At 46.4% G+C, this 26,503-nt stretch overlaps 1 protein-coding gene across 2 annotated transcripts in view; it reads left to right on the plus strand.

Moving 5' to 3' along the window:
* The first annotated feature begins 11,977 nt into the window (after window positions 1-11,977).
* Window positions 11,978-26,503, plus strand: part of SLC13A2 (solute carrier family 13 member 2) — a 41,010-nt gene continuing 26,484 nt past the window's right edge. Inside the window, exons 1-2 of one of the 2 annotated variants that reach the window (XM_029613095.1) lie at window positions 11,978-12,129; window positions 18,722-18,850. In XM_029613095.1, coding sequence (XP_029468955.1) covers window positions 12,028-12,129; window positions 18,722-18,850 — 231 coding nt within the window. In that variant the 5' untranslated portion in view covers window positions 11,978-12,027. Of the gene's footprint in view, window positions 12,130-18,716; window positions 18,851-26,503 lie in introns of those variants that run through there. The other variant, XM_029613096.1, reaches the window with a different exon arrangement.

Genomic DNA, 26,503 nt, shown 5'->3' on the forward strand with positions numbered 1-26,503 from the left:
GTTTTGATTAAGGATCAGGTTGAGGCTAGTGAGTAAGTTGTTGATGGCTTGTTGGCAAGAGTTCCAGAAGTCCAGAGTTTTTTGGAGAGATTCCGTAATTGGAATCAGTATCTGAACATCGTCTGCGTATAAGTAGTGGATGAGATTTAGGTTGATGAGGAGCTGGCAGAGTGGTAGGAGGTAAATATTGAATAATGTTGGAGAGAGTGACGATCCTTGTGGGACTCCTAAGTTGCAGGTGACTGGTTGAGATTCTTCCTTGTTGACCTTGACCTTATACTGTCTGTTCTGTAGGAATGATTTGAACCAGTTGAGGGCCTCATCTCTAATACCTATGTCTGACAGACGATCTATTAATGTGTTATGATTGACCGTGTCAAATGCACGTATTTTTTTGGCATTTCCCTTAGAAAACATATCACCCCAAATCTCTATTCTCTTCATTGGCTTCCATTAAAATACAGAATTCAATATAAAATCCTATCCATAAACCATGTGTTATGACCAGGTGAGATGTGACAGAAGGGGAGCTGGACAGAAGGGGAGCTGGATGTGACAGAAGGTGTGACAGAAGGGGAGATGGACAGAAGGGGAGCTGGTACGACCTGAGGAGATGGCTCCTCGGGTTCCCCCTGTCGGGTGGCGAGGCGGAGTCAAAGTAGGAGGTGGCCGGATCTTCGCCGCTGGAAGCCCGCGGTCCCCCCGGGAGGAGCCCGTAGGGACCCGGGCTGCTGGGACTTGGGTGGGCCCTTGAAGATGGACGGTCCGTCGAAGAAGTCCGAGGTCGAGTACCAGAGAGTCGCCGCTTGCCAGTCCGAAGTCACACACCAAAGAATCACTGCTTGCCAGTCCGAAGTCACAGACCGAAGAATCACCGCTTGCCAGTCCGAAGTCATACACCGAAGAGTTGTTCAAGTAGGAGCAGGAACCAGGATCCCAAGGCATCAGGAGACTCACCGAAGCGAGCAGACTCGTTGCCAAGTCAAAAAGTGTGCAGAGGAAGTCCCCTTAAATACCTTCCCGAGCCTGAGCCCAATTGATGCAGCTGAATCCAATATAGGGGATGAGGCCCCTTTAAATGAGTGTAGGAGGCGCAGCCTCACGCCTAAGGGCAGGGCGGCCTGAAGATGCTCCTGGGGTGCAGCAGTGTGGCCCAACGCCGCGAAAGGAAGCCTGAGGGGTGTCTCCCCCACCGGCAGGTCCTGCGGGGACCCGCTCCTGCAAGAGGGACGAGTGAGGAGAGCATGAGGCCGGTCCCGGAGAGCCTCTCTGCCGCTGCTGCGGCAGCGACCCCAACACCATGAGCCGAGGTTGGAGGGCTCGGCTGCGGGCGCTCGCAGCCGAGAACCATGGCAACAGGCTCCTATATAAATCCCCCATCAACCTGGTTATGTTCAATATGACGTATATACAAACCAATGAGACATTTAAGATTGGTATCAAAAAATCTTTTAGACATCCCCTCAATCCGTTTAGCTAGACTCGACATCACACAAAAGAGAGCTTTTTCCGTGGCCGGGCCTATTCTCTGGAACTCTCTCCCAGACATTCTCCGTCACATTCCAAACACACAACAATTTAAAAAATCCTTAAAAACTCATTTATTTCAACTTGCATTTAAAAACCTAGACACAAGATACTTATGATTCATCACTCACATCACACATATTCCCCACCCCAAACCTGTTACATCCCTCTTCCCTTCCCCCTTCTCCACCCACCCAGTAATTTCAACTGCGGTACCTTAGACACTTGATGTTTGAATTACGTTTCTGTTAATATGTTGTTAGCCTAGTTACGATTGTTATTTTATTTTGTTGATTTTTTACATCTTATTTTAATTTTTAATTTCATGTTTTTATTATGTATGTTTTATATTGTAAACCGTTTCATTAAACTATGTTTGTAAAAGCGGTTTATAAACACTTTTAAATAAATAAATACTTAAAAAAAATAAAATAAGTTCTAGTCTTCAGTTCCTGAGTTCAAGTCCTCATCTCCAGTGTTCCAGGGTTCCTATTCCTTGTTCTAGCCAAATCTCTGTGTTTCCTCATGTGCCAACACGTGGTCCGGACCAACCATGGTGGCTGTGTAGGGTACATCGCAGCACAATCCTAAATCCAAGTCTTCAAGTCCGTCTTCGCTGGTGCAAGCCCTCAGAGGCCATCCTCATTCTGATACTCCGGTTTCCTAGTTCCAGTCTCATAGAGCTTGTCCAGGCAACAGATCTCCTTGTTTCTAGTTCCTAGCCTAGTTCCTTGTTCCTCATCTGGATCTATGTTTCTCGTTCCAAGTGATATTCTTTGTTCCAAGTGATGTTCTTTTTTCCTAGTCTCCAGTGCCTTCGTCTAAGTTCCAAGTCTCCAGAGTCATCTTCATGTCCTCAGCCTCCGTCTGTCTTGATGCTCTAGCCATTCCCAAGCAGCAAGTCTGAAAGGGCTTTTGGAGTTGCTGGAAGGCTACCCCAGAGACCTGTATTGTGTTGCTGAGTCTCATTCCTGTGTGTGCAGGTTCAGCAGAGGCTTCAGCATTCCAAATATCCAAGTGCTTCTAAGCTTCATTCCAGCCTGTGCTTGGATGCGCTCACCTACCCACCGTGTGCACCTTGTAGCTTTGCTCTAGGTTGTGCCGTGGCCCTAGGGCTCACGCTCTCCCGTCGTTCAAACCCCAAGCCCGATTGCAACAACTTGCAAAGGCCTCGTGACTCTCAACACAAGGTGATGGAATGGATTATAAATTCATTGACTGACAGACATCATCAGTGACTAGTGGTAGATGGAACCTAATCTGCGAAAGGATTGGTTCTGTTCAATTTCTTTGTGAGGAATATTGCGGAGGGCTAGAAGGAAACATTTTCCTTTTTGTGACTGACACTAAGATCTGCAACAGAGTGGACATGCCTGAAGGAGTAGAAAGAATGAAAAGTGATCTAAGAAAGCTTGAGGAGTGGTTGAAAGTTTGGCAGCTGGGATTAAACGCCAAGAAATGCAGAGTTATGCAGATAAGGTGGAGAAATCCAAAGAAATTGTACATGACAGAGAGGTGATAGACTGATGTGCATGGATCAGGAGAGAAACCTTGGGGTGATATTGACGGATTAGCTGAAGGCAGCAAAGACCAGAGAGATGCTGGGCTGCATAGAGAGAGGCATAACCAGCAGGAAATAGGAGGTAATGATGCTCCTGTACAGGTCCTTGGTGAGGCCTCACCTAGAGAACTGTATTCAATTCTGGAGCCCATATCCCAAAAAGGATAAGGCGAGAATGGAAGTGATCTAGAGAAAGGCAACCAAAATTGTGTGGGGGTCTGCAGCAAGAGACTTATGAGGTGAGACTGAAAAACCTAAATACAGGTGCCCTGGAGGAGAGGAGAAATAGGAGAGATATGATAGAGGTCTACAAAATCATGAAAACTCTTGAACAGGTTAATGTAAATCAGTTATTTATTCTTTCAGATAATAGAAGGACTAGGAGGAAGTTAGCAAGTAGCTCATTTAAAACAATTCAGAGAAAATTATTTTTCACTCAACACATAGTTAAGCTCTGGAATTTATTGCCAGAGGATGTGATTACAGTAGTATAACTGGGTTTAAAAAAGGTTTGAATAAGTTCCTAGAGGAGAAGACCATAAACTGCTATTAATCAGTAAGGAATAGTAGCTTGGGATCCATTTACTGTTTGGTACTTGTCACTGTTGCGTGGCCCGGCTGCGACAGGCCCATGTACGGCCCTACTCACCCCCAACGCCCGGGTCCCAACCTGGCCCTTCCTCTTTGGCAGCGGTAGGCAGCCGCCTACATGCTTGCTCGCCTACCATTTCCCCAGGTTCCTCTGGCTGCTCTGTGGCTTCCTCTGGTCCCAGTCGGGTCTCCTCACGTGCACAGAGAGGAGACACCACCACCACGTAATTCCAGTTACCTTGCCTTAGGCGCGTGTGTGCGCGCCTTCCCTGACTTTAAAGGGGCCGCGATGGGAAACCTTCCCGTGACCCCAGATGATGACGTCACCGGGCCCTGCTACTTAAGGCAGGTTGCTGGTCTTTGCCTTGGCAACAGATCTCCATGCTTCTATCGTGTGCTTAGTTGCTACTCCTTCGTGTTCCGGTTCCTGCTCCTGTGCTTGTTAGTTCCAGTCCTGCGTTCCTGTTCCAGTTCCTGAGTTCCAGTACCAGTTTCCTGTTCCTGACCACGTTTTGGACGGATTCCTGGTTTTGACCCCCGCTTGTTCCTGACCACGCTTTGGACGGATTCTTTGGCTTTGACCCTTGCTCACATCTGACCTTGTCTCCAGCCACCTGCCCTGACTCCAGCATGAACTTGACTTTGCCTCCAGCTGACTGCTTGGACTCAGCTTTTCTTAGGCTCTTGCCTACTTACAAGCCTGGACTTAATCTGTTCCTGTTCTCTAGCCTGCCTCAGTCTGTCCAGGCTTCTGGATCCAGGCCCTGTCTTGAACTCAGCTCCTTCAGACCTTGTGTTTCCATTGCTTCCTGGCTCCCTGTCTTGAACATCTTTCTCAGGATCAACCATGTGGAGGCCCACCTAAGACCAGCCGGTCCTGGTACCCAAGGGCTCAACCTGCGGGGAACAAGGGCTGGTATTGGTGAAGCTCCAGTCTGCCTCCGCTTCCTGTTCTGCTCCGCCTCCTGACGATGGGGACCCCGTGGGGGCCTCCCCACGGGTAGCATCAACTCCACCTCGGGCCAAGGGTCCATCTCTGCAACAGTGACTTGGATTGGCCACTGTTAGACACAGGATGCTGGGCTTGATGGACCCTTGGTCTCACCCAGTATGGAATATCTTATGTCCTACGATATAGACTTTTAATCTGAAAGGCATTAACAATGCACAGGAATCAAATCTTTTCCAGTGGAAAAGAAGCTGAAGGACTATGGGTCATGATATGAAACTCCAAGGGGGAGACTCAGGAACAGTGTCAGGAAATATTTATTCACGGAAAGGGTGATGGATGCATGGAACGCCATCCCGGAAGAGGAGATGAAGGCAAAAACAGAATTCCAAAGGGCACAGGATAGACAAAGAGGATCCCTAATGGCTAAAGGATGGAAATGAAGAAACAGGGAGCCTGAAATTATTCATTTTCTACTGCAGAAACCAGTCGAACACTGTAGGAGACTGCATCAGGCTGGTTTAGTGGAGGTATAAACACAACAGAAGAAACAAAGGAAAGTATTTTGAGCAGGCATCTAAAAGAGCGTTGTACTGCAGTGTTTACACAACGGCAGCTGGCATGTAAGCAGCAAATAACTCATGCACGCACCAAAAAGAGAATCCACAGATTGTAGGAGAAGCTCTTCTGCCCACAATGGACAGGTTTTGGAGAGATTCCACTCACAAATATAAGAACTAATTTACACCCAAGCTTTGAGATCCAAAGCATTTCACAGACAGACAGTGAGATAGGCTTGGAGGGTAGGGTTGCTGTCTCTCACCCACTCCATGCCAGGCCTCTATGTAGCCTCCTATGCAGCCACTATCCAGAGGAGAGTGCAGTTTCTGGAGTCTATTGGTTTTTACCAGAGGTAGATCTTGTCAGGCAAATCTGATCAATTTCTTTGAGTGCATGACCATGGTGTTGGATCAGGGGAGAGTGCTAGACGTGGTGTACTTGGATTTCAGCAAGGCCTTTGACACGGTCCTGCATAGGCATCTTATAAACAAACTGAACACCCTAGCAATAGGCTCTAAATGACTGCCTAGGTTAGAAACCGGCTGAGTGGGACGAGGTAAAGATAGTGGTAAAGGGATTACTCAGGTTGTGCCGCAGGGATCAGTCCTCGGTCTGGTTTTGTTCAACATTTTTCTAAGCGACATCAAGGAACGGCTATCAGGAAAGGTAGGACTTTTCGCAGATGATACTAAACTCTGCAACAGAGCAGACACCTGGGTTACAGGATCAGAGGCAACATGGTTTCACTAGAGAAAAGTCCTGTCAAACAAATCTGATTGATTTTTGATTGGGTGACTAGAGAATTGGGTCAAAGAAGAGCACTCATTGTGGTTTACTTGGATTTCAGCAAAACTTTGATTACGGTCCCACATAGGAGGTTCAAGAATAAAATGAGAAGCCTGGGAGTGGGACCCAAGGTGGTGAAATGGATTACAAATTGACTGACAGACATCAGAGAGTAGTGGTAAGTGGAACCTACTCTGAAGAGAGAGATAAGTAGATCAGTTCTGTTTATTAAGCACTACATCTATTTATAATAATTTTACTTGTTTGATACATTTTAAGAGTGATAAATATTGAGTTTGTATTTTAATTAAGTAATTTAGTTTGATATTCTATAGTATGTATAACCCTTGTATTTTTAGATTTAATATGTTTTATTTAATTTTATATGATTTGAATGTTACCATTTTATATCAAGCTTGTAAACCGTTATGAAGGCAAGTCTAAATGACGGTATATAAAAACCAATAAATTAAATAAATAAATAAGTGATAATGCAGAAAGATTAGTAGGTAAAATTTGTCTCTTTGCAAACGACACTAAGATCTGCAACAGAGTGGACATGCCTGAAGGAGAAGAGAGACTGAAAAGTGAGTTAAGAAAGCTTGAGGAGTGGTTGAAGATATGGCAGCTGGGATTCAATGTATTTGGGGTGTGTTAATCCAAAGGAGCTGTATGTGATGGGGGTGAAAGATTGATGTGCATAGATTGAGAGAGAGAGAGAGAGAGACCACATAGTGATAGAGTCTGTTGATCTAAAAGCAGCAGAGCAATCTGATTATTTATTTATATTCTGCTTTCTGGCACTTCACATTCAAATACAGTAGGGAAATACCTACTGTATTTTGTATGTGAGATAATGGAAGGTAAAGAGACTTACCCAGGGTCATAAGGAGCAACTGTGGGATTAGGACTCTGTCTTCCCTGGTATGATGCCCGCTGTGCTAACCACTAGGCTACTCCTCCTCTAAGGCCAGAAGAATGCTGGGCAGCATAGAGAGAGGAATAACCAGTGAGAAAAAGGAGGTGATAATCCCCTTGTACAGGGCCTTGGTGAGGCTTCACCTGGAGTACTGTGTTCAGTTCTGGAGACCATATCTCAAAAGGGACAGAGTCAGGATGGAGGTGGTCCAGAGAAGGGTGACCAAAATGGTGGGGGGGCTGCATTGAAAGATGTATGAGATGAGACTGAAAGACCTAATTATGAATATCCTAGAGGAGAGGAAGGACAGGGTGATATGACACAGACTTTTAAATATCTGAAAGATATTAATAATGTACAGGAATCAAACCTTTTCTGATGGAAAGAAAGCTGTAAAACTAGGGTTCACGATATGAAACTTCAAGGCAGAAGACCCAGGAACTACGTCAGGAAATATTTCTGCATACAAAGGGTGCTGGATGCATGGAATTTATTTATTTTAAATTATTTATTTACATTTATTTATTAATCGCCTACATTTATTTATTAATTGCCTAACTAATAAAAAAATATTTCTAGGCGACATATAACATATAAACCAGCATCTCAACCACTTTACAAAATTATATAATAGATTTCCAACTCAAACAAACAATTCCCATTAACCATGAACAATTCTTGAAATTTCAAGAACTTTCTTCCCTTAAATTTAAAAGGGAGATCATTCCATAGCTTTGGAACAGATAAAGAAAAGGATCTATTCTATAAATGCACATGTCGCAAGGCCTTAACTGCAGGAATTGATAAGAGCTATTTGTCTGAACAGAGATTTCTATCAGTTATGCCATTTCAGCTGTTTTGCCCCAATGCCTCGTAGACTCTTAAAGGCCATTGTCAAGATTTAAAATTTTACATCTTTGTGACTAGAAGCCAATGGAGTTCCAGTAGCAATGGACCTGCTGGTATCCTCCTTGGGCTTCCAGTCACTTAACCTCACAGTCATGTTTTGAATCGCCTGCAATTTCCGCATAGATTTTAAAGGAAGTTCTAACAATATTGCATTACCATAGCCAATATGGGAGAGTATCAGTGCATATGCTACCAATTTCAACACCCCCAGATCTAAGAAAGGTCTAATAAATCTCAACATTTTGACTCTGCAATAAACAATTCTCATTACTATACTAACATTCCCAATGAGCTTAATTCTTTTTTTAGGGATCACGTCTATATTTTTTAATTTCAATAGTTTATGCAATCCAGAATGTCCCAGATATAATACCTCAGTTCTAGCAGCATTTAGTACTAGACCATTAGTTTTCAACCAATTTTCAACTGAAATAATACATTCATTGTACCAAATTCTTATAACCTTGTTCAGCTCTTTATCCAGTGGGGCAAGTATTTGCAAAAAAATCATCAGCGTAAATGTGTGGAATAAAGCCAGAGGTCCTAATAATCCCTCCCTCCGCACTCATAAAGATGTTAAAAAGAATAGGAAAAACGTGATGAACCCTGGGTAAAGCGTACCTATTCTCACACTGCGCCGATAACTTCCCTTTCAAACAAAAAGCTCTCCAACCATTTGAAGACCCAGCCCTTCCAACCTATTTCTTCACATCTCTTCAACAATAAATTGTGTTGCACTAAATCAAAGGCACTGGACAGATCCAAACATACCCCCCCCCCCCCCCCCCGTCCAATATAGGAAAAATATCATCCAGTAAAGATACTAACAACGATTCAGTGATGAAGACAGACATGGTAATGTTTCTCCCTAAAGGGCACAGGACAAACCCAGAATGGAAATGAAGATATGAGGTAACCTCTGATACACCTAAGGTAGGAATTCCCAAAACTTTAGCCAGTGTAACCCCCATTCTGTCACCAGAGGGTGACAGAAACAAATCTGCAGGGTGCACCTTCCCTCCAACTCCACTCTCACCCTCTCCACCCTCCAGCTGATCCTCTCTCTCAGCTGCTCTTTCAGCCTCTCCGGCCAATGCCCTCTTACATCTCAGTCCCCCTCCCTCTTACTCCCTCCAGCCCTTTGGCATCTCCCAACCTTTCCTCTCCCACTCTATCCCCCATTCTCTTCTCATCGTCATCCCCATCCCGTCTCCCAATTCCCAGCCTCACTGCCTCCCCTCCATCCCTCCCAGCTGCTCCCTCCTCAGCCCTCACTTCCTAGTTGATCTTCTGTCATCCTTCCACGGCCAGTTCCTCTCCACCTAATCCAACCCTCAGATCCCTCTCTTCAAACAACCCCTCCTCCGAACATTCCCCTGGCCAGGGTCAGCAGCGTTTTCCTTTGGGCAGGGGCCAAAAGTGGATGGAAACTGGTGGGACGAGGGGGGGCAGGTTGACAGGGGCAACCCCTTTTTCTCTTGGGTAGGTTCAGTGGACAGTGAAGACAATCTCCACCGGCCCAGGGGCACACTCAGCCCTCCCCTCCCCTTATGACTGGACCCAAGCACTTGGATGATCCGCAGGCGGCAGCCACATTATTAATCGAAACCCGGAAGCTCCCAGGCCCTACAACAGCCCCAATCCCTCCTCATACAGGGCTTCCCGTTACTACCGAGAGTCAAACAAGGGCAGTGGCGCGGCTGCTGGCTCCCGGGCTCCACCCCCACTTTCACTACTAATGCTGCTGCCGCAGGTCCCTGAACGCCACTGCCATATGAGGCACTTGTGACCCCATTTGGGGTCGAGACCCCCCCCAGTTTGGGAAGCCCTGATCTAAAGCTTACATTTCTGCTTGGGGGGTAACGTGCGCAGAGTGTCTACCCTAAAAGAAAACTTGCTGGGCACACTAGATGGAGCATTTTGGTCTTTATCTGTCGTCATTTACTAGGTTACTATGTTAGACACCCTGAAAGATGTGAAACACATGAGGAGAGGTCTAACAAAGCTTCAGGAATGATCTGGAACAGGGATGGCCAACTCCAGTCCTCGAGTGCCACAAACAGGCCAGGTTTTCAGGATATCCTCACAATGAATATGCATGAGATAGATGTGCATACAATGGAGGCAGTGCATACAAATCTTTCTCATGCACATTCATTTGTAGATATCCTGAAAACCTGGCCTGTTTGTGGCACTCGAGGACTGGAGTTTGCCATCACTGGTCTAGAATCTGGGAAGTAAGATTTAAAGCTGAAAAATGAAGTCATGCACTTGGCTTGCAAAAATTATAGGAGCAGTACAGTCCAGAGGGTGAAGTTCTGTGCACAAAGCAAGAGGAGGATCTGGGTGTAATCATATTTCATGAGGTGGTGAAACAGGTTGATAAATGGAGTGGCAAAAGCCAGAAGGCTGCTGGGGTTCATAGGAAGAGGAAAAGGGTGCTGATAATAATACCTCTGCATAAATAAATCTCTGATGTTTAATTCTGGGGACTGCACCTGGAAAAGAATATAAACTGGATGGAGTCAGCTACTAAAAAGAGCAACGGTCTTTACCATAATAGATATGGGGACAGACTTAAAGGTTTAAGGAAAGGGGAAATGTGACAGAGACATAGAATAAATGGACCTCTTTTATTGTAAGTGACAAGAGATCACGGGATGAGGGTGAAAGGAGATAATCTTAGGAAACATTTCTTTACAGAGAGGGTGGTGGACGCACGGAACAGCCTCCCAGTGGTAGTGGTGGAGACAAGGGCAATATCTGAATTCACGATAGCATGGGATAAGCACAGGGGCTCTCTGAGGGAGGGTATGGGGTGGTAAAGCTGAGAAGGAAGTGAGAATAAGAAGATTTGAGGGTTTTATTGTTGTCTATCTGCCATCATGTTCTCTGTTTCTCATTCTGGTGAATTGCCCACTATGCTCACCCAATAACAGAGCTATCTAACACAATTAGTATTGATATTTTTATAAAGAGGTTTTTAATTTAAGCAGGTAATTATATCCCCACCTACTCGCGTATCAAGGTCCTTCCTGATCTCTGCTTGCTCTCTCACCCCCCCCCCCCCCCCCCCCCCCCCCCCCGCTAAGTCCCCATCATTCCTGTACCAGATCTTCGGAAATTCTGATGCTGCTTTACCTTTCACCACTGGGAGGCTGCTTCATACATCCACCACCCCTTTTTTGTAAAAAAAAAAAATACTTCCAGAGTTATTTCTGAGTCTAAGAACCCCCCCCCCCCCCCTTTTATTTCTTGATCTATTGTTCTGAATCGTTTTCTGGATCCAGCAGTTTCTTTCTGTTCCTCTGGGCTTCCAGCTCAGCCAGCACCAGGGCTGGGATCTGGAGTCATTGGCTACAACCTCCATTCTCTCCCCCCCCCTATTTTATCTGCCTCCCCTTCCAGCTCACATTAGACATACATTGCAGGGATAGTCCTCAGCCACCAGGTGTCGCCATTGCACGATGAGGCGTGAGTCCCTTCACAGCATCCACAACTCTGGGCCAGCCAAGAAGCAGAAAGGGAGTCAAACCAGGACCAATACCAGCGAGCTTTCCACCAAAACGTGCTGGAGAATTGCTTATGCATTCGCGGTATCTGAAGGTCTTTATTATAGACAGGGAAAATAAACTCTGTACCTGAAAGTAACTCGCCTCGAGCTACCATGAAAAAGGCCCGAGCTGCATACACTGAATCAAAGCATTGCAGCCATCTCAGGGGATCAGAGCACATGGTGCGCTTCAGAAACTCCTCCTCTGAGCTGCATCTGCTCTTCCTCTACACTGGGGAGATGCTTCCAGGACTGGAAACTGTGGTGCAGAAGAGCCTTCCCCAGTGACTTGGACAGAGAGCAGCGTTAGCTTTCGAATGTTATTTATCTGTCCTTGCTCAGCTGGAAAGGACACCTGGACACGATGGCACAGAAGGCCAGGTGGGTTTTGATCTTGGAGGAGATACGGCTGCACCTGTGTGCTGCTTTAGAAAGGGTTAATTCTGCCGACTTTCTCTGGTATTAGAGAGAAGCTTCCCGTTCAACACCTTTTCCCTTCTCACCAGTCTCCTCCTCCTTGGCTGCCAATCTTGGCAGACCTGCTATTGACTGAAAGCCAAACCATATAGTTAATTACGTACTAGTATTTAAACAGATTTCAGGAAGAGCTCAATCTTTTTTTTTACCACACTGTTTTCATCTCCAGATTGAGACAGCATCGGGGGAACAGGATGGCTGCCTGCTGGAGAGGATTACTGGCTTACAGAAATTACGTTTTCCTCTTCCTCACACCACTTCTCCTTCTACCCCTGCCTCTGGTCATTCCTACCAAGGTAAGGAGGTCCTCCTCTCACTGCTTCATTTAATGCATCACTAAGTGACTGTTAATGCAATGGGAGCATCCAGTCTTTCTGTATTAACTAGTTACTGAGTAAATAGATCGCAGGATTTATCCCATGAAAACGAAGATAAGGTGTCCACAAAATAATGACTTCTCAGAAAGGAATCATGATTTTGTGGAAGGCACAAATGAAGGCTGTTTGTTTCACTGACCACAATTATAAAACGAGTTATTGCATTTCGTTACCTAAATAGTGGGCTGGGGTTGTTGCTAGATTCCTAATTATAAGAAGAAGTGGACTGAAGGGGACTTTATAACTCAGCTGTGAGGTGTAGGTGGCATGTTATAAACGCCAGGCTAGCTCTAGCGCAGTCAGAAGTGAAGAATCAGATAAGCTGTGAGATCCTGGGAGTGCTGAAGCACCCACAGACAGAGCTGGCACCTCTGGGCCCGGGGAACATTGCAAACCCTGCAGCCTGTCCCAAAAAGAGAAGATATGGGCATAGCTGGGATAGTTTCATGCCTGTGTAACTGGACCTGCCCTGGAATCTCCTTTTCCTGAACTCTGAATAAAACGACAGAAATCTCTCGTCAGAGAAAGATGAATCGGATGCCTCATTTTATTCTTGGTAATATGCTCAGTCCGAGACAAGAGAAGAAGCAGAGAATATCTAAAAGATAGACACAGAGCACAGAAGTGCAAAGGGTTTATCCCAAAGGGCATGCCTGACTGAACAAGGAAGATCATTTACAGCGTTTAGGGACTAATTCAGTCACCTGCCTGTCCATCCAATCTGGAGGTATAACAATTGTGTAGATTGGTTTAAAAGCTGAAATTCGCCCTAATCCAGCAGGTAACCACCCTGCAAATGAGCTGAACCTGAAGACAGTCAGGCTGGAAAGCATTCACAATGCTGCATATACATATGGTTTCTTCCTTTTAACTGATCTGGTTGAATTCTGTTACTGCTAAACATGCAGAAATGCAGGACTTCAGGTCCCAGAATGCACTGCAGTTCAGGACTTGGAGGTGCATCTCCCGTTGACACTGAGCCCAGCAGTTGTTCCTGGACCGGGATAGCAGATCACCTCTGCTTATGGAAAGCGGAGGCTTTGCCTTCTTTTCCTCTCTCTTTTGCCTCAGAAAAGTATCCAAGAGGCTCCAATGGTCCCCGCAGAGAGCCACTTGGCATGGGCAGAGCTTCAGTGCTGGTTTTCAGGTAGCTGATCAATCACCAGTGTTTCAGGAGCTGTGAGCCGCTTCCTAAGCAACCGCCACCCCGTGCCTAACCCCACCTCACATCTTACTTCACACAAAGACCTGCTTCATAGTCCCCAGCTCACGCTGAACTGAGGCAGAAAAGTGAGAAGGTAGCAGGAGCTGCCAGGATATTTCTCACTAGGGGGTGAAGTTTCAAGACACTACCTGTGTACAAATTAGCATATATGCAAAAAAGTAGCTTCTGCTCGTGTATGCCGTATGTTATAAAAGTGGAAAATACGCACATATTGTCACTTTTGCATGCATGTATACACTTATAAAAAAAGGGTGGTCTATGGCGTCCCGGGCCAGCACGTAAGTTGCTATTTTAAAAGACACGCGTGCACACTGGCTAACTTATTCATGCATTTTTACACCTGCTAACTATCTGGCCTGAATGATATTAAAGGAGCTTATTGTGTAGTACTGACTGGGTGGGAGGTCTGGGTGAATGGGGGGAGTTCAGGCTGAAGAACCAGGAAGGTCTTGAAACCTAGAGAAGGACTGGGAGAACTGGCGGAGTAACTGGTAAACTGGTTCATTTCATTTACCTGTGCATGTTTTAAAATTGGCCGACTTACAAGCATAAATCGGGACTTACTCAAGTAAGTCTTATTTTACTTATGCATGTAAAATATATTTTAAAATAGTTAGGAAACGTGTGTGCGCTCAGTGCATTGATTTACATGGTTTCAGTGCTCTGCATGAGATGCATGTATTTTATAGAACAGACATATATCATACGTGTGGGTTAGAAAACACTTGCGTAGATCTGCTCGAAGCCATATACACGCAATGTATGCTGCTGAGCGCATTTGTTCGAAAGTTATCCTGTATTCATATATTCTTCTGCTTCACAAATATAATCAGACATAGAGCAGCAGAGATTTATTGTAAATGCTGTCCCCACTTCATAGGTAATAAGACCTCAAGAGATCATCTCATCCATTCGCCACCACCAGGTGGTAGAAACCACTCCAGACAGGTATTTAGACTATTCTTAACGGCCTCCTAGAAAGGCGGTGCCCGATGCAGTAACCATTCCATCTTTTCTAAAACTGGAGGTGAAAGGTCAAATTTGACGACCTTCTGACCTGTATTCTGGAATAACCAGCTCCTTCATGTAAGCAAGTGAACTGGCGCCAAGAGAAAAAAGACTTGGGTGTCATTATCGGGAGTCTGAAGAAGTGTCAAGGCCTGAGGCAGGCGTTGCCCATGGCAGCCCTGACCCTGGGGAAGGAGAAGGTGTAACGAGCTGGGGATGAAGCACTGGATGGACTGAAAACAGCGGGCGCATGCTCCACACACTGGGACTAAGGCCGTGTGCGTTTTTTTTTAACTGTGGGCTTAAAGCAAAAACTATGCATGGACGTCCACACTGAAACTGTTTGAGGGCACGAAGTACTCATGGTGACTTGCACCTGCTTCTTGTGTGGGTTCGTTTCTGCTGGAAGAGTTTTTTATCTCCCCGAGCTAAACACTTGCCAGGAACACCTCCTCTCAGTCCGGCTAAAGTCTGCTCATTGTGGCACAACACATGGACTTTTGTCCACATTGAGGGAGGGCAGTATTCAGACACTGATTAACGTGGGTAAAGTGCCTTTCACCTGCTGATTGTTAGTGCATTCCCTTCCGATCATCTTCTGAAATAAAGAGAACACATTTTGAGCACAATCAAGCTCCAGTGGTGCATCTTATTGCCTTGTCGTCCGTTCCCATCAGCTGCATCCTGCAGTTAAGCTTTCACCCCCCCCCCCCCCCCCGGGAGAAAAATCCAGCTGCCCCTCTCGTGGTTGGGGAGGCAAATAAAAGCTGGGTGAGCAGTCAGTTGTGGGTGGGAGTGAAAATGGTCTTTGAAATGGCGCACTCTCCCGTGCCCGGGTCGGGAGAGTGTAGGCAGCCTGCACAAATAGCACGGTGCCTTTAGCATGCGCCATTTCAAAGAGCGACTGCCCTGGCAGTTTAGTATCCTATGTGAGTATTTAAAAATCGCACCTAAAGAGAAAATGTGCAGCTGTTGTTACTACTTGGTTATTCATAGAATTTGCATTAAAAGGAGAATGCAATAGTTAATTAGACCTGGTGCAGCGTGAGCTTCTCAGACAGTGGGGGTTTTTTTTAACCAAATGCAATCAGTTCTGGTGTCCGAGAACCACGAACAGGTTTGGTTTGGGTGATCCACAATGAATATTCATCAACTATAGTCCAAGAACCAGGCTCATTTGCATATTGTGGACCAGATTAACCCTGCAGCTTTTCCGTCAAACCCTCCCACTGTAGTGGTTGAGCTCCCACAATAATCAGATCTCTTAAGATCTGCAGCTGACACCACAAATGGTTAAGGCCTCTGTTGCCCCCAGTTCAGGCTGCACCACTCTGTTTCCTCAGGAACATCCTTTGCTTTCTTCTAAGCAGATCTGATCCTCCTGCTCCAGCAATGGTCATTACATGATTGTGTTGTCAGTGGGGCTGGGTGAGAGGACATTATCCCTCCACACTGCACAGGTTCTCAGTCTCAGTCAAAATGCCACGAAGGGACTGTTCCCATCCTCAGCTCATAGCTCAGGTTCTGCACTAGGATCCCAGCCAAAAACAGGCCACAAGTGATCCGTCTGTGCCCAAAGGTTGTCTTATTATCAGTGGATCATGAACTTGAGCACCGGAGGGAAGTGGGGACCTTGAGAATCAGGAAGAGGAATAGGTGAGGCAGATAATTATGTGGGGATAAGAAACATGAAAGTGAAGGAATTATCCATACAGTCAGTGCAAAAGATGGTAAAACAATAAAGACTGTGATGTGGTCAGTCACTGTTTTATTCTCTTAAAAGGAGGTTTGTCAGCTACAAGTTAAGAAACAGGATGCATTTTACCAGAAACCTCAGGCTATTCAGTTCCATCACTGCTAAATAGCCAAGCCATGCAATGACTGAAAATGGACCCCAAAGTGTTTATTTCTCTATTATTTCTATACTAGCAGGGTACATTTAGCTGAATATACCCGGCTGTCTTAAAGTTAGCCAGTTATGTCTAACCTGCTCATACAGAGTTAGCCGCATAACTTTATGTGACTAGCTCTGCTCCATCCGGAAACTCCTCCCGCCCATCCCCGGGACGCCCCCGACGTAGGCGGCTAGAGTTTAGCCCTATATGGCGATGAATATCTTCAGTTATCCGTCTAGTTAGCTTTTGAATATTGACCTCCCTGTTACCTGTCTTTAGCACAAACAAGCGTCAGGTGCGCAGTACAGGCACAGCTATGTGGAGAACCTTGCTAAGGGTTAGCAGAAGTGCTGGGAGCAGAAAGCCAGCACATCTCAGCACGTATCCCCTGAGCTCCACGGCACCGAAGGCAGGCGTCCCCTGGGCCGGAGCTCCTGCCTGCCCTCGCTCACTCTCTTCTTCCTCTTCTTGAGACTCACTACACGGAGCAGCTGGTCTGGCTGAACTGCTGAGGGGCAGCCACATTTTTGCCTCTCTTCCTTTCTCTGTCCCCTGTTTACAAATCCTCGGTTTTAACGGAGACAGATAAAGCGTTTGTATTGGCACACAATATGCCAAATAACGCAATGACTGGAAAGGCCTATTTATTCTAGCGCTGAAAAACAGCCTTATGGTGGTGGTTGGTGGGTGGTGGCCGTTGAAATCCTGAACATGCTGTAGAGGGTCAGAGATACAATGCGACTCTGGCCTGAAACACTGGCAAAGGGCTTCTGGACTAAAGTCCACACTGTGAACGGAGGGCATTTCCTGCCTGGATGAGCTTCCTGCCACTCAGGGCAGGGCTCGGCCTTGGTAACAGCCCGTGCTGTTGGAAGGAGATCCTGAGCAGGGGGCTGAAGGGAGATCCTTTTCAAGCAGTGGCAGCGCTCCTATCACAGCGTGCCCTTTCTAGTTCCACGACTGCACAGCCATTGGGCTGCGCCTGGTGCCACCTGTCCGCAACGGCAGCATAACGATGTGATCATTGCTAAAACCAGAAGATTAAACTTGCTAAAAAAAAACCCAAAACAACTCACAAAAGACCACGACAGGAAAATACTTTGAAAAACTGGCTCAGGATGTGTAAGAAATTCATACTGGAAAAGAGATGCTCCAGGTGCCCCTAAAGGTCTTACCTATTACTCCCACCTAAAGACATTGGTGGCAATATTGTGTGTGTGTATGTGTGTGTGAAAGAATGTGTAAGGGGATATGTGTGTAACTGAGTGTGTCTGTATGTGTGAAAGAGTATGCGGCTGAGTGTGTGTGTGTGTGAAAGAGTATGTGGCTGAGTGTGTGTGTGTTTGTAACTGTGATTGTGGATGTGTGTGAGGTTGAGTGTGTGTGTGTTTGTAATTGTGAATGTGTATATATGTGTGGATGAGTGTGTATATGTGTGAAAGATTGTGTGTGTGTGTGTGTGTGTGTGTGTATGTGTTTGTAACTGTAAGTATGTATATGTGTGTGTCTGAGTGTTTTTGTGTGTGTGTATGTTTATAACTGTGAGTGTGGATATGTGTGTAACTGAGTATGTGAACATGTCTGTGTGTGAAAGAGTATGTGGCTGAGTGTGTGTATGTGTTTCTAACTGTGAGTGTGTACATGTGTGTGGCTGAGGGTGGGTCATTTTTTAATTTTGGCACAGAACTCTCTAAGTTATGTAATAATCCACTGGGGTTCAGTACTAATAGAGCCCTTAGGTTTCACTCCTTTGCTAGGTACAGTGAGGTCAGTAATTAGGGGATGCATCGTCTGGTACAGCCCCTCCTTTGAGGGTCCTGGGCTGGCCATCCCCTGGAAGTTATTTAAGCAGTGCTTTTGTTTTTTTCGAGTTAGATGGCAGTGCAAGAGTGTTTTTTTGAGTTGGATTTTTGGCCTACTTAGAGGATCCAGGCAAGCCCTGCCTGGGAGGCTGCAGTACAGGTCCACTAACTGGCTGGCGGGGCTTGCCTCTGGGTTGTGTTATGGGCTTTGGACTTTTGCGTGAGACTTTTGAGAGGTCCTGGGTATCACCTGGGTCATGGGGAAGAGAGACATATGCAACGAGCTAGCCTGTGTGATCCAGCCCCAAAAGAGACAATCAGTACTTTTTATGACCCCATCCGCATTGAGACAGCACCAGGAGATGGGGTTACAGTTAGATGTGTAAGTTGAAAATTATGTGTGTAACTTTCCTCACAGGAGTAGATGGAAGATCTGACCACATACAGGACAGATACATTGTAAAGATGAGATCAGCTAAGGAAAGGGTCGTGGGTTTCCTTTTGAATCTTTGTGCCTGGTCAGTCTGAGAAGGGAATCTCAGTTCCAGCGCTTGTCTTAATCTCTCTGTGTCTGTTCCCAGGAAGCGAGCTGCGGCTTTGTCATCATTCTGATGGCTCTCTTCTGGTGCACGGAGGCCCTGCCCTTGGCTGTCACGGCGCTCTTCCCCGTCCTGCTCTTCCCGATGATGGGCGTTATGGATTCCACAGCGGTGAGAAACCTGCAGCGGCTCTTTGTATCGGGTGCCACCCGAGCAGTTACCCAATCCCAGCTCTTGTGACATTCTCAGTCTGTGCTAATGTCGCACAGGAAAACGGGCTCTTTGCATGAGAGACATGGGAGGGGGTGGGGGCAATAGTCAGCCAGTGGTCGGTTTGCAAAGTCACCTGGATAAACTTATTGAGTCCTCTGCATACTCACCTGCAGAGTACTGTGCACTGTAGGGCATCACTTAGTCCACACCAAACTTGCTTAACTGCACAAAGTATTTCATTAGTGGCACTTTCCGAGCAGCAGGTCTCTCGTTGGCCTCCCCCCCAGTACTGAGCAGTATTGTCTCCGCCCCATGAATCAGGGAGTGACAGTGGATGCTGGAGAAGCGGGAAGTCAGGAGCCTGTGTTCACAGGGTTTGTGCTGGTGACAAAACCTGAGATTTCAAAATGTCTCCCCCGGCTAAATATTGTCCGGATAACTCAATATCCACACAGAAAACTGGGTGAAGAGGTGGTGATGGCAGCATGGTACAGGCAGGAGGGAGCACATTACTCCCCGCTTTATACAGTCTTCATGGGGTTACCCATTAACTGGCGGGTGCAGCCTAAAATTGCAGTAATGGTGTTCAACATATTAAAATGTGATTCTTTTCCTGGGGCCACTGCCCTCTAAAGGATACAGACTCCAATCTGTGCTTTGTGGTCCACCGGGAGAGGCTTGCTGGATGTGCCGTCACCCAAAATGGCACATCTGGATGAGATAGAAGAAAGGGCTTTTCCCATGGCTCTGCCTGAGCTTCGCAATTCCTTGCCTCTAAAATGACGGTTTATGCCTTGCCCTAAAACTGGAAACCCATCTCTTTAGGTGGGGGTCGGTAGTCCTAAGTGAGTTTTACAGGATGTGCTCTCTCTAGTTGGGCTTGCTGGGATTGTTATCGGGGTCTTTTCTTTCTTTGCCTGACTTGACCATGTAAATTTGTTTTTCTCGTCGATAATAAGCAGGCTGAATTAGCCATACTGTCTGGAACATCCCTCTGGGTGGCTCGAGACAGAAACTTCTCTCAAGAGATACAGAGCTTTGCTCTGTGCGCCTGCGCAGGAGTTCACGTGCCATTGCCTGACTTGCTCAGTTCTGTTTTTTTCCCGCTCAGCTCACAGGCACAGATCTACTTCTCTTGCGCCTTTTTTCGCTTCTCTTTATTCTTTCTCACTTCGGTGAACCCCCAAAAGCACTTTTAAGTGCTATCCAGGGTTTAACTATTGCTAGTGTGGCAAAGTTATGTCCGTCACCGACGGGCATAAGTATTGCTACCTGTGTCTGGGGCCAGACTATGTCCAAACATCCTGCTGTGGTTGTGGCAGGAGGGCCCAGCATCAATGCGTGGAGAAAACAGTTAGGCTATGAGACAACAAGGGAATCTCTTCAGGCTCATATGCCCAGTACACCGGTCCACCCAGTCTTAGCCTGGGTCACAATCAAAAAGACCAGCCCCAAGGAAGTGAGCATTGTTGCTAGAACTGACCTCAAAAAGTCAGAGCCAGGTGGGGAAGCCCCCACCCCCCCCAGAGAGCTTCAAGGTAAGGGTTCAGTGGAAAAAGCCCCAAAAACCCTAAAGCATTGCTCAAACAACCACTGAAAAGCATCTGGAGCAGAGTGAAATCGTGCTTTCTGATGCAAGGGGTTGCAGCTCCAAAGAAAGCATCAAAACTGGAGCACGATGTAGTACGACGCACGGCGCACGACGCAGAACGGCTCACGGTGCAGGTCAAGGCACAACACAGACGCAGTCTACGTTGATGCATGCGTTGAAGGAAAAATTGAAAACAAAGTGTTCGACACAAGAGCATCATGCATCGACACATTCGACACACAAAAAAACATGGTGAGACCACACCTTGAGTACTGTGTACAATTCTTGTCACCACATCTCAAAAAAGATATAGTTGCACTGGAGAAGGTACAGAGAAGGGCAATCATGGGAAACAAACCAAATCTACTGTCACAGGAAGACGGCACACTCCTTCATCCACTACAATCCTCTCTACACCTGATGGCTTGGAGGTTGAAAGGGAGGTGTTGAGTCATATCTCTCTCTCCCTACTGAGATTAAGGATATTCTAATATCCACCAGGAAACCATGAACAGGAAAGAATTATGCTGGCAAGTGGCACAAGTACCTTCACTTGTGTGCAACAGTAGTGTTGGACCTGCTTAGAAGTTCCCTAGAACAATCCTCTGGACTAGTGGTGTCATCCATCAGAGTGCACATCAGTGCCATAGCAGTATATCATCTTTCCACGCACAGAAACTCAATCTCAATACACCCATTGGTGTCTTGCTTCATGAAGGGTGCTCTAAGACTCTGTTCCCCAGTTTCAAAGCCAGTGGTTCCTTGGGATATCAACCTGGTGTTGGAAAGGCTCATGCTTCTGCCTTTTCAGCCAATGCAAGCCACCTCCATGAAATTTCTGACATGAAAGGTATTATTCCAGGTGGCGATCACTTCAACAAGACGTGTTAATGAAATTCAGGCATTATTCCACTATCCCCCTTATTTGCAATTCTAGGACCCATCCATCCTTTCTTCCAAAAATTGTCTCAGCCTTTCAACTGAATCAGACAATCTGTTATGCTCCGCGGCCACAGGCAGCTGCGGCCGCTGTTGTTCACCTCTTTGTTTGCTGCCTTAGCTCCGTTGGGGGAACTCGCGGCCTCTGCCAGCTACCACCAGCCTTCCACCCTCCATTCTCGGGCCTCCTCGAGTGGCATGGACGCCGCCGACCGCCGTCTTACCCATGGGGTTCCCTAGGTGCGTGCGCGTGCTCCCTGACCTGCTTTAACCACATCATGGCGGGGACCTCGGGGGCGTCGCCACCAGATGACGTCACTCAACCTGGATTCTTAAGGTCACCAGCCCAGACAGACAGTGACTTGGCAACGAGTTCACTTGCTACAACTATCTACTCTCTCTGCAAACCTGTTCCGGTTCCTACTTCTGGGTTGGAGACTATTGGGTACCCGCTCCTCGGGGGGCCCTACCTCGTTTCTCGGCTATCTGCTCTTTGGAGGGCCTTCACACGGATTCCTGCCTGCCTCACTTCCCGAGGCTTCTCCGGACCTGCTATTGCCTTCAGTCGCTGTGAGTACTACACTGCGGTTCCTGTTGCATTCTCTGCGTGGGAACTCTCTCCGGTGTACCCCGCTCTGCGGACCATTGCCGTGACATCTGAAGAGGAACCCTCGCCGGTGTACCCTGCTCTACGGACCACTACCATTACCTTTCACCAAGGAACCTTCTCGTATACCATCTCTATGGACCCAGTGTACTTTAGTGACTGTACTTCTATCGAAACCCCCGCTCCTAGGGTAGTGCCGCAACTAATTGTCTACTTCAGGTCTACTGTCGCTCCGTGGCCCGCCTCCAGGGGTCACTATCTCTCTCATTCTCCCACTGCTGTATCCCATCCCGCAGCCGAGACTCCGCCTCATGATGGTGAGGCTCAGTGGGGCTCCTACCCTGGGCGGTTCCACCTTTCGCCTCGGTCAAAGGGTCCACATACTTACAAATCTTAACACAATCACTTTACCAACATTCTTTCCAAAACCACATGCGACTGATAGGGAAAGAATCCTACACACTCTAGATTGTAAAACAGCCCTGGCTTATTACAAACAAAGGACTCAATCTCCTAAATGACAGTCCAAACTCTTTTGTCTCTTTCAACCCAAACGCAACAGGATTGCCGGGCTCCAAAAGAACATTAGCGAACTGGTTATCTTAATGTATTCATTTCTGCTTCTTGACTCAGCTGGAGCGTCTTTCAGCTAATGTTAAAGCTCATCAGCTCAGAACCACAGCAGCTTTTATAGCTCACTTTCACGACGTACCAGTTCTGGACATTTATTTATTTATTTTTGAACTTTTCTATACCGACATTCATACGCCGAAGAACATATCAGATCGGTTTACAGTGAAACGGGATACAGCATTAAACGACTGCCATACATAGAACAAGGGATACTGAAACTGGAATAATGGGTTACAGAGAACAAGTAATTAAATAACCCAAATCAAGAGATAACAAGAACTAAATTACAGATATCAGGAATTGTAGATAGACATAAGTAAGACACCTTGTCATGAACCATAGATCAAAAAGCGAACACTGAGATTTGGATTGGATATGAATGTGTCTATAAAGGATGGGTCGATTGAGGATTAAGTAAAGGCATGGCTGAAGAGCCAAGCTTTGAGTCTTATTTTGAAGGTAGTTGTACATTGTTCTAGTCGGAGGTCCGTTGGAAGGGCATTCCATTGCGGGGGACCGGCTGTAGAAAGGGCTCGTTTTCTAAGTGAAGATTTGGCAGTAGGGGTGTAAAGCATGCTACTGTAAGCATATCTAACAGGTCTTGAAGGGTTGTGGAAGCGAAGAGGGATGCTAAGATCGAGGGGAGTGTCTTTATGCATGGCTTTGTGTATAACCATGAGGACTTTGTACAGAATTCTAAATTTGACAGGTAGCCAGTGAAGGCTCCGCAAGATAGGTGTTATGTGATCTTTTTTATTGGTTTTAGTCAGGATCCTGGCTGTGGCATTCTGCAACATCTGCAGGGGTTTGATGGAGGTGGCTGGTAGCCCGAGAAGCAGGGAGTTGCAATAATCGATTTTTGAAAAGATGATGGATTGGAGAACTGTACGGAAATCTTGAAAATGTAGGAGGGGTCTCAGCCTTTTTAATACTTGCAATTTGAAAAAGCAATCCTTTGTAGTATTATTGATGAATTTCTTGAGGTTCAGCTGACCGTCTAAAATGACGCCAAGGTTTCTCACTTGGGAAGAGAAAGTTGTTTGGCTGGTGAGGTAGTTGTTGGTTGTTGAGGAGTAGTTGTCCCGGGAGAGGAAGAGTAGTTCTGTCTTATTGGTGTTAAGTATTAAGTTGAGGCTTGTGAGGAGGAGGTTAATGGATTGGAGGCAAGTGTTCCAGAAGCTGAGTGTTTTGGGGAGAGAATCCTTAATCGTGATGAGTATTTGAACGTCATCTGTGTAAATGTAGTGCGTTAAATTAAGATTCGACAGGAGCTGACAGAAGGGGAGGAGGTAAATGTTGAAGAGAATAGGGGATAGTGAGGAGCCTTGGGGGACTCCCAGAGTTGAGCTGACAGGGTGGGACTCTTTGTTGTTGATCCTGACTTTGTAGGATCTATTGCTGAGGAATGATTTGAACCAGCTAAGCGCGGTGCCTTTGATGCCGATGTCTGCTAGCCACTCGACTAGAATCATGTGGTTCACCGTATCAAAGGCGGCTGATAAATCTAGGAATACCAGAAGACAAGGTTGTTTTTTTTCCAGACTTAGGATAATGGTGTCTGAGAGTGATATTAAGAGGGCTTCTGTGTTTAGAGCTTTTCGGAAACCGAACTGGGCAGGAGCTAGGATTTTGTTCTCATCCAGATATTCCGAGAGTTGCCTATTGACTATTTTTTCCAATAGTTTGGAGATGAATGGAAGGTTTGCTATGGGGTGAAAGTTAGCTGGGTCAGAGGGTGATAGGTTCGGTTTTTTCAATAGAGGTTTAAGGATTGCCATTTTTAGGGCATCTGGAACTAGGCCCTGAGATAGGGAGCAGTTGATGATCTCCGCTATCGACTTAGCAATGGTTTTTGGGATGGAGTTGAGTAGATTTGTGGGAATCTGGTCTGAAGGGTGCGAAGCCGGTTTGAGCTTTTTGAGTAAGGTTTCAATTTCTAGAGAGGAGGTGGGATCGAAAGTGTCGAAGTTAGTGTTTTGTTGTTGTGAAGCTGAGTAAGAAGGTGGAGGCTGTCCTTTGTTGGAGCAGAGAGGGGAAAGGAGGTTGGTGATTTTTTTTTGAAGTATAAGGCGAGCTCAGAGGCTTTGCTGGCAGCTTGATCATCCGGGATAGGGGTGAGCAATGGTTTGGTGAGGGACGAGACATAAGAGAATAAAGCTTTAGAGTCGAATATGAAATGGTGAATTTTTTGTGCAAAGAAGTCTCTCTTGGTTCGAAGGATGGTGATTCTGTAGTGGTGCATGAGGGATTTGTACTTGGTCAAATTTGTTGGTGAAGGATTTTTTCTCCAGGTGTGTTCTACTCTTCTTAATTCTTGCTTAAGAGATTTAAGTTCTTTGGAGTACCACGGTTTCCTTTTGTCTGGGTTGGGCGGTAGAACTTTTGTGATAATAGGGCAGGTTAGGTCTGCTACTTTTTTAGTAATTTGGAACCATGAGGAGGTAGCCGCTTCTGCGTCTGTGAGGTCTAGGTTGGCGAGTTCTTTTGTTAGGTGCTGGCTGAGGTTGTCCGAGTTACACGATTTTCTGAATTGGATTGAAGCTTTATTTGGGGGAAGAGGGGTTGATTGGTTGGTTTTGAGGGATGTGGTGATTATCTTGTGATCCGACCAAGGGATACAGGAGCAAGTTGGAGTGGATGATGAAGTGAGGCCTTCATTTAGAAGGATTAGGTCTAATGTGTGACCTGCTTTGTGTGTGGCGTCCTTAACGATTTGTTTGAACCCCAAATAATTGAGTGTGTTAAGAAATGTTTCGCAATTAGAGGAGTGAGGAAGCGCATCGACGTGAAGGTTAAAGTCTCCAAGGATTATGGCAGGGACATCTGTGTTGATGTATTTGGCTATGTATTCAATTAGCGGGGAAGGGTCTGATTCCAGTCGGCCAGGGGGGGCATAGGTTAGGCCGATTTGAAGACCTTTAGATTTGAAGATGGCGAATTCCAGAGACAAAGTAGATATAGAATGATGCAGCGTCAGTCCTAGTTCTTTGTTTGCAGCTAAGAGGAGACCGCCACCTCTTTTTTTGATTCTGGGGATTGAGAATATATCGTAGGATTGCGTCGGGAGTTGGTTTATTAATGCCGTGTCCTCGAGTTTCAGCCATGATTCGGTGATTGCGCACACATCTGGATTGGAATCAAGTAGATAGTCGGAGAGAAGGTGCGATTTTTTCATGAGGGATTGAGCATTGAGAAGAGTTAAAGAAAAGAGCGTGAGGTCCAAGAATTGGTTAAGTGGAGAAACCATGATAGGAATTATTCTTTTGTGTTGAATATTAGGAGGTCTGTTATTGTAGAAAGTTCTACGGAGGTTGTTGATGATGGGGATGGCGAAGGTCCACATAATTGGGTCTAATTAGCAGTGTGGTTGACTGTGGAAGAGAAGCAAGGAGGGGTCCAGTCGAAGTGAAGGCTGTACAGATCTAAGGGGATATAGCAGAGTGACTGACTAGAGCTGCATTAAGGTGCTGCACTAAGGGGCGCACAAAGGGGCAGGCCCCTTTGTCGCACGACGCCGGGATGCAGGGTTGGGATTTAAATCCCCTGCCCGCCTCTTCCTGATGATGTCAGCGCATGCTCTGCTTTGGTAGGATGGGTCTGTGATGGCAGGAGGGGCAGCCTCGTGGCCGGCAGGGGGTCCGTCTGGGGTAAGTGCGGCAAATAAAGTGGCCTTACCCCGACGGGCTTCAGCGCCGGTTGCGCAGGCCTCCGGCTTCAGCCTCCGCTTCCGTCCCTGTGGAGAGCAGCTACTTTGTCATCTCTTCATATCTTCACATCACTTTACTGTCTCCAACAGCAAACAAAATCATATGCAGTAATGCGTGCGGCAATACTGCACCAT

This window comes from Rhinatrema bivittatum, chromosome 8 (assembly GCF_901001135.1).
Source record: "Rhinatrema bivittatum chromosome 8, aRhiBiv1.1, whole genome shotgun sequence".
NCBI classification, from domain to species: Eukaryota; Metazoa; Chordata; class Amphibia; order Gymnophiona; family Rhinatrematidae; genus Rhinatrema; species Rhinatrema bivittatum.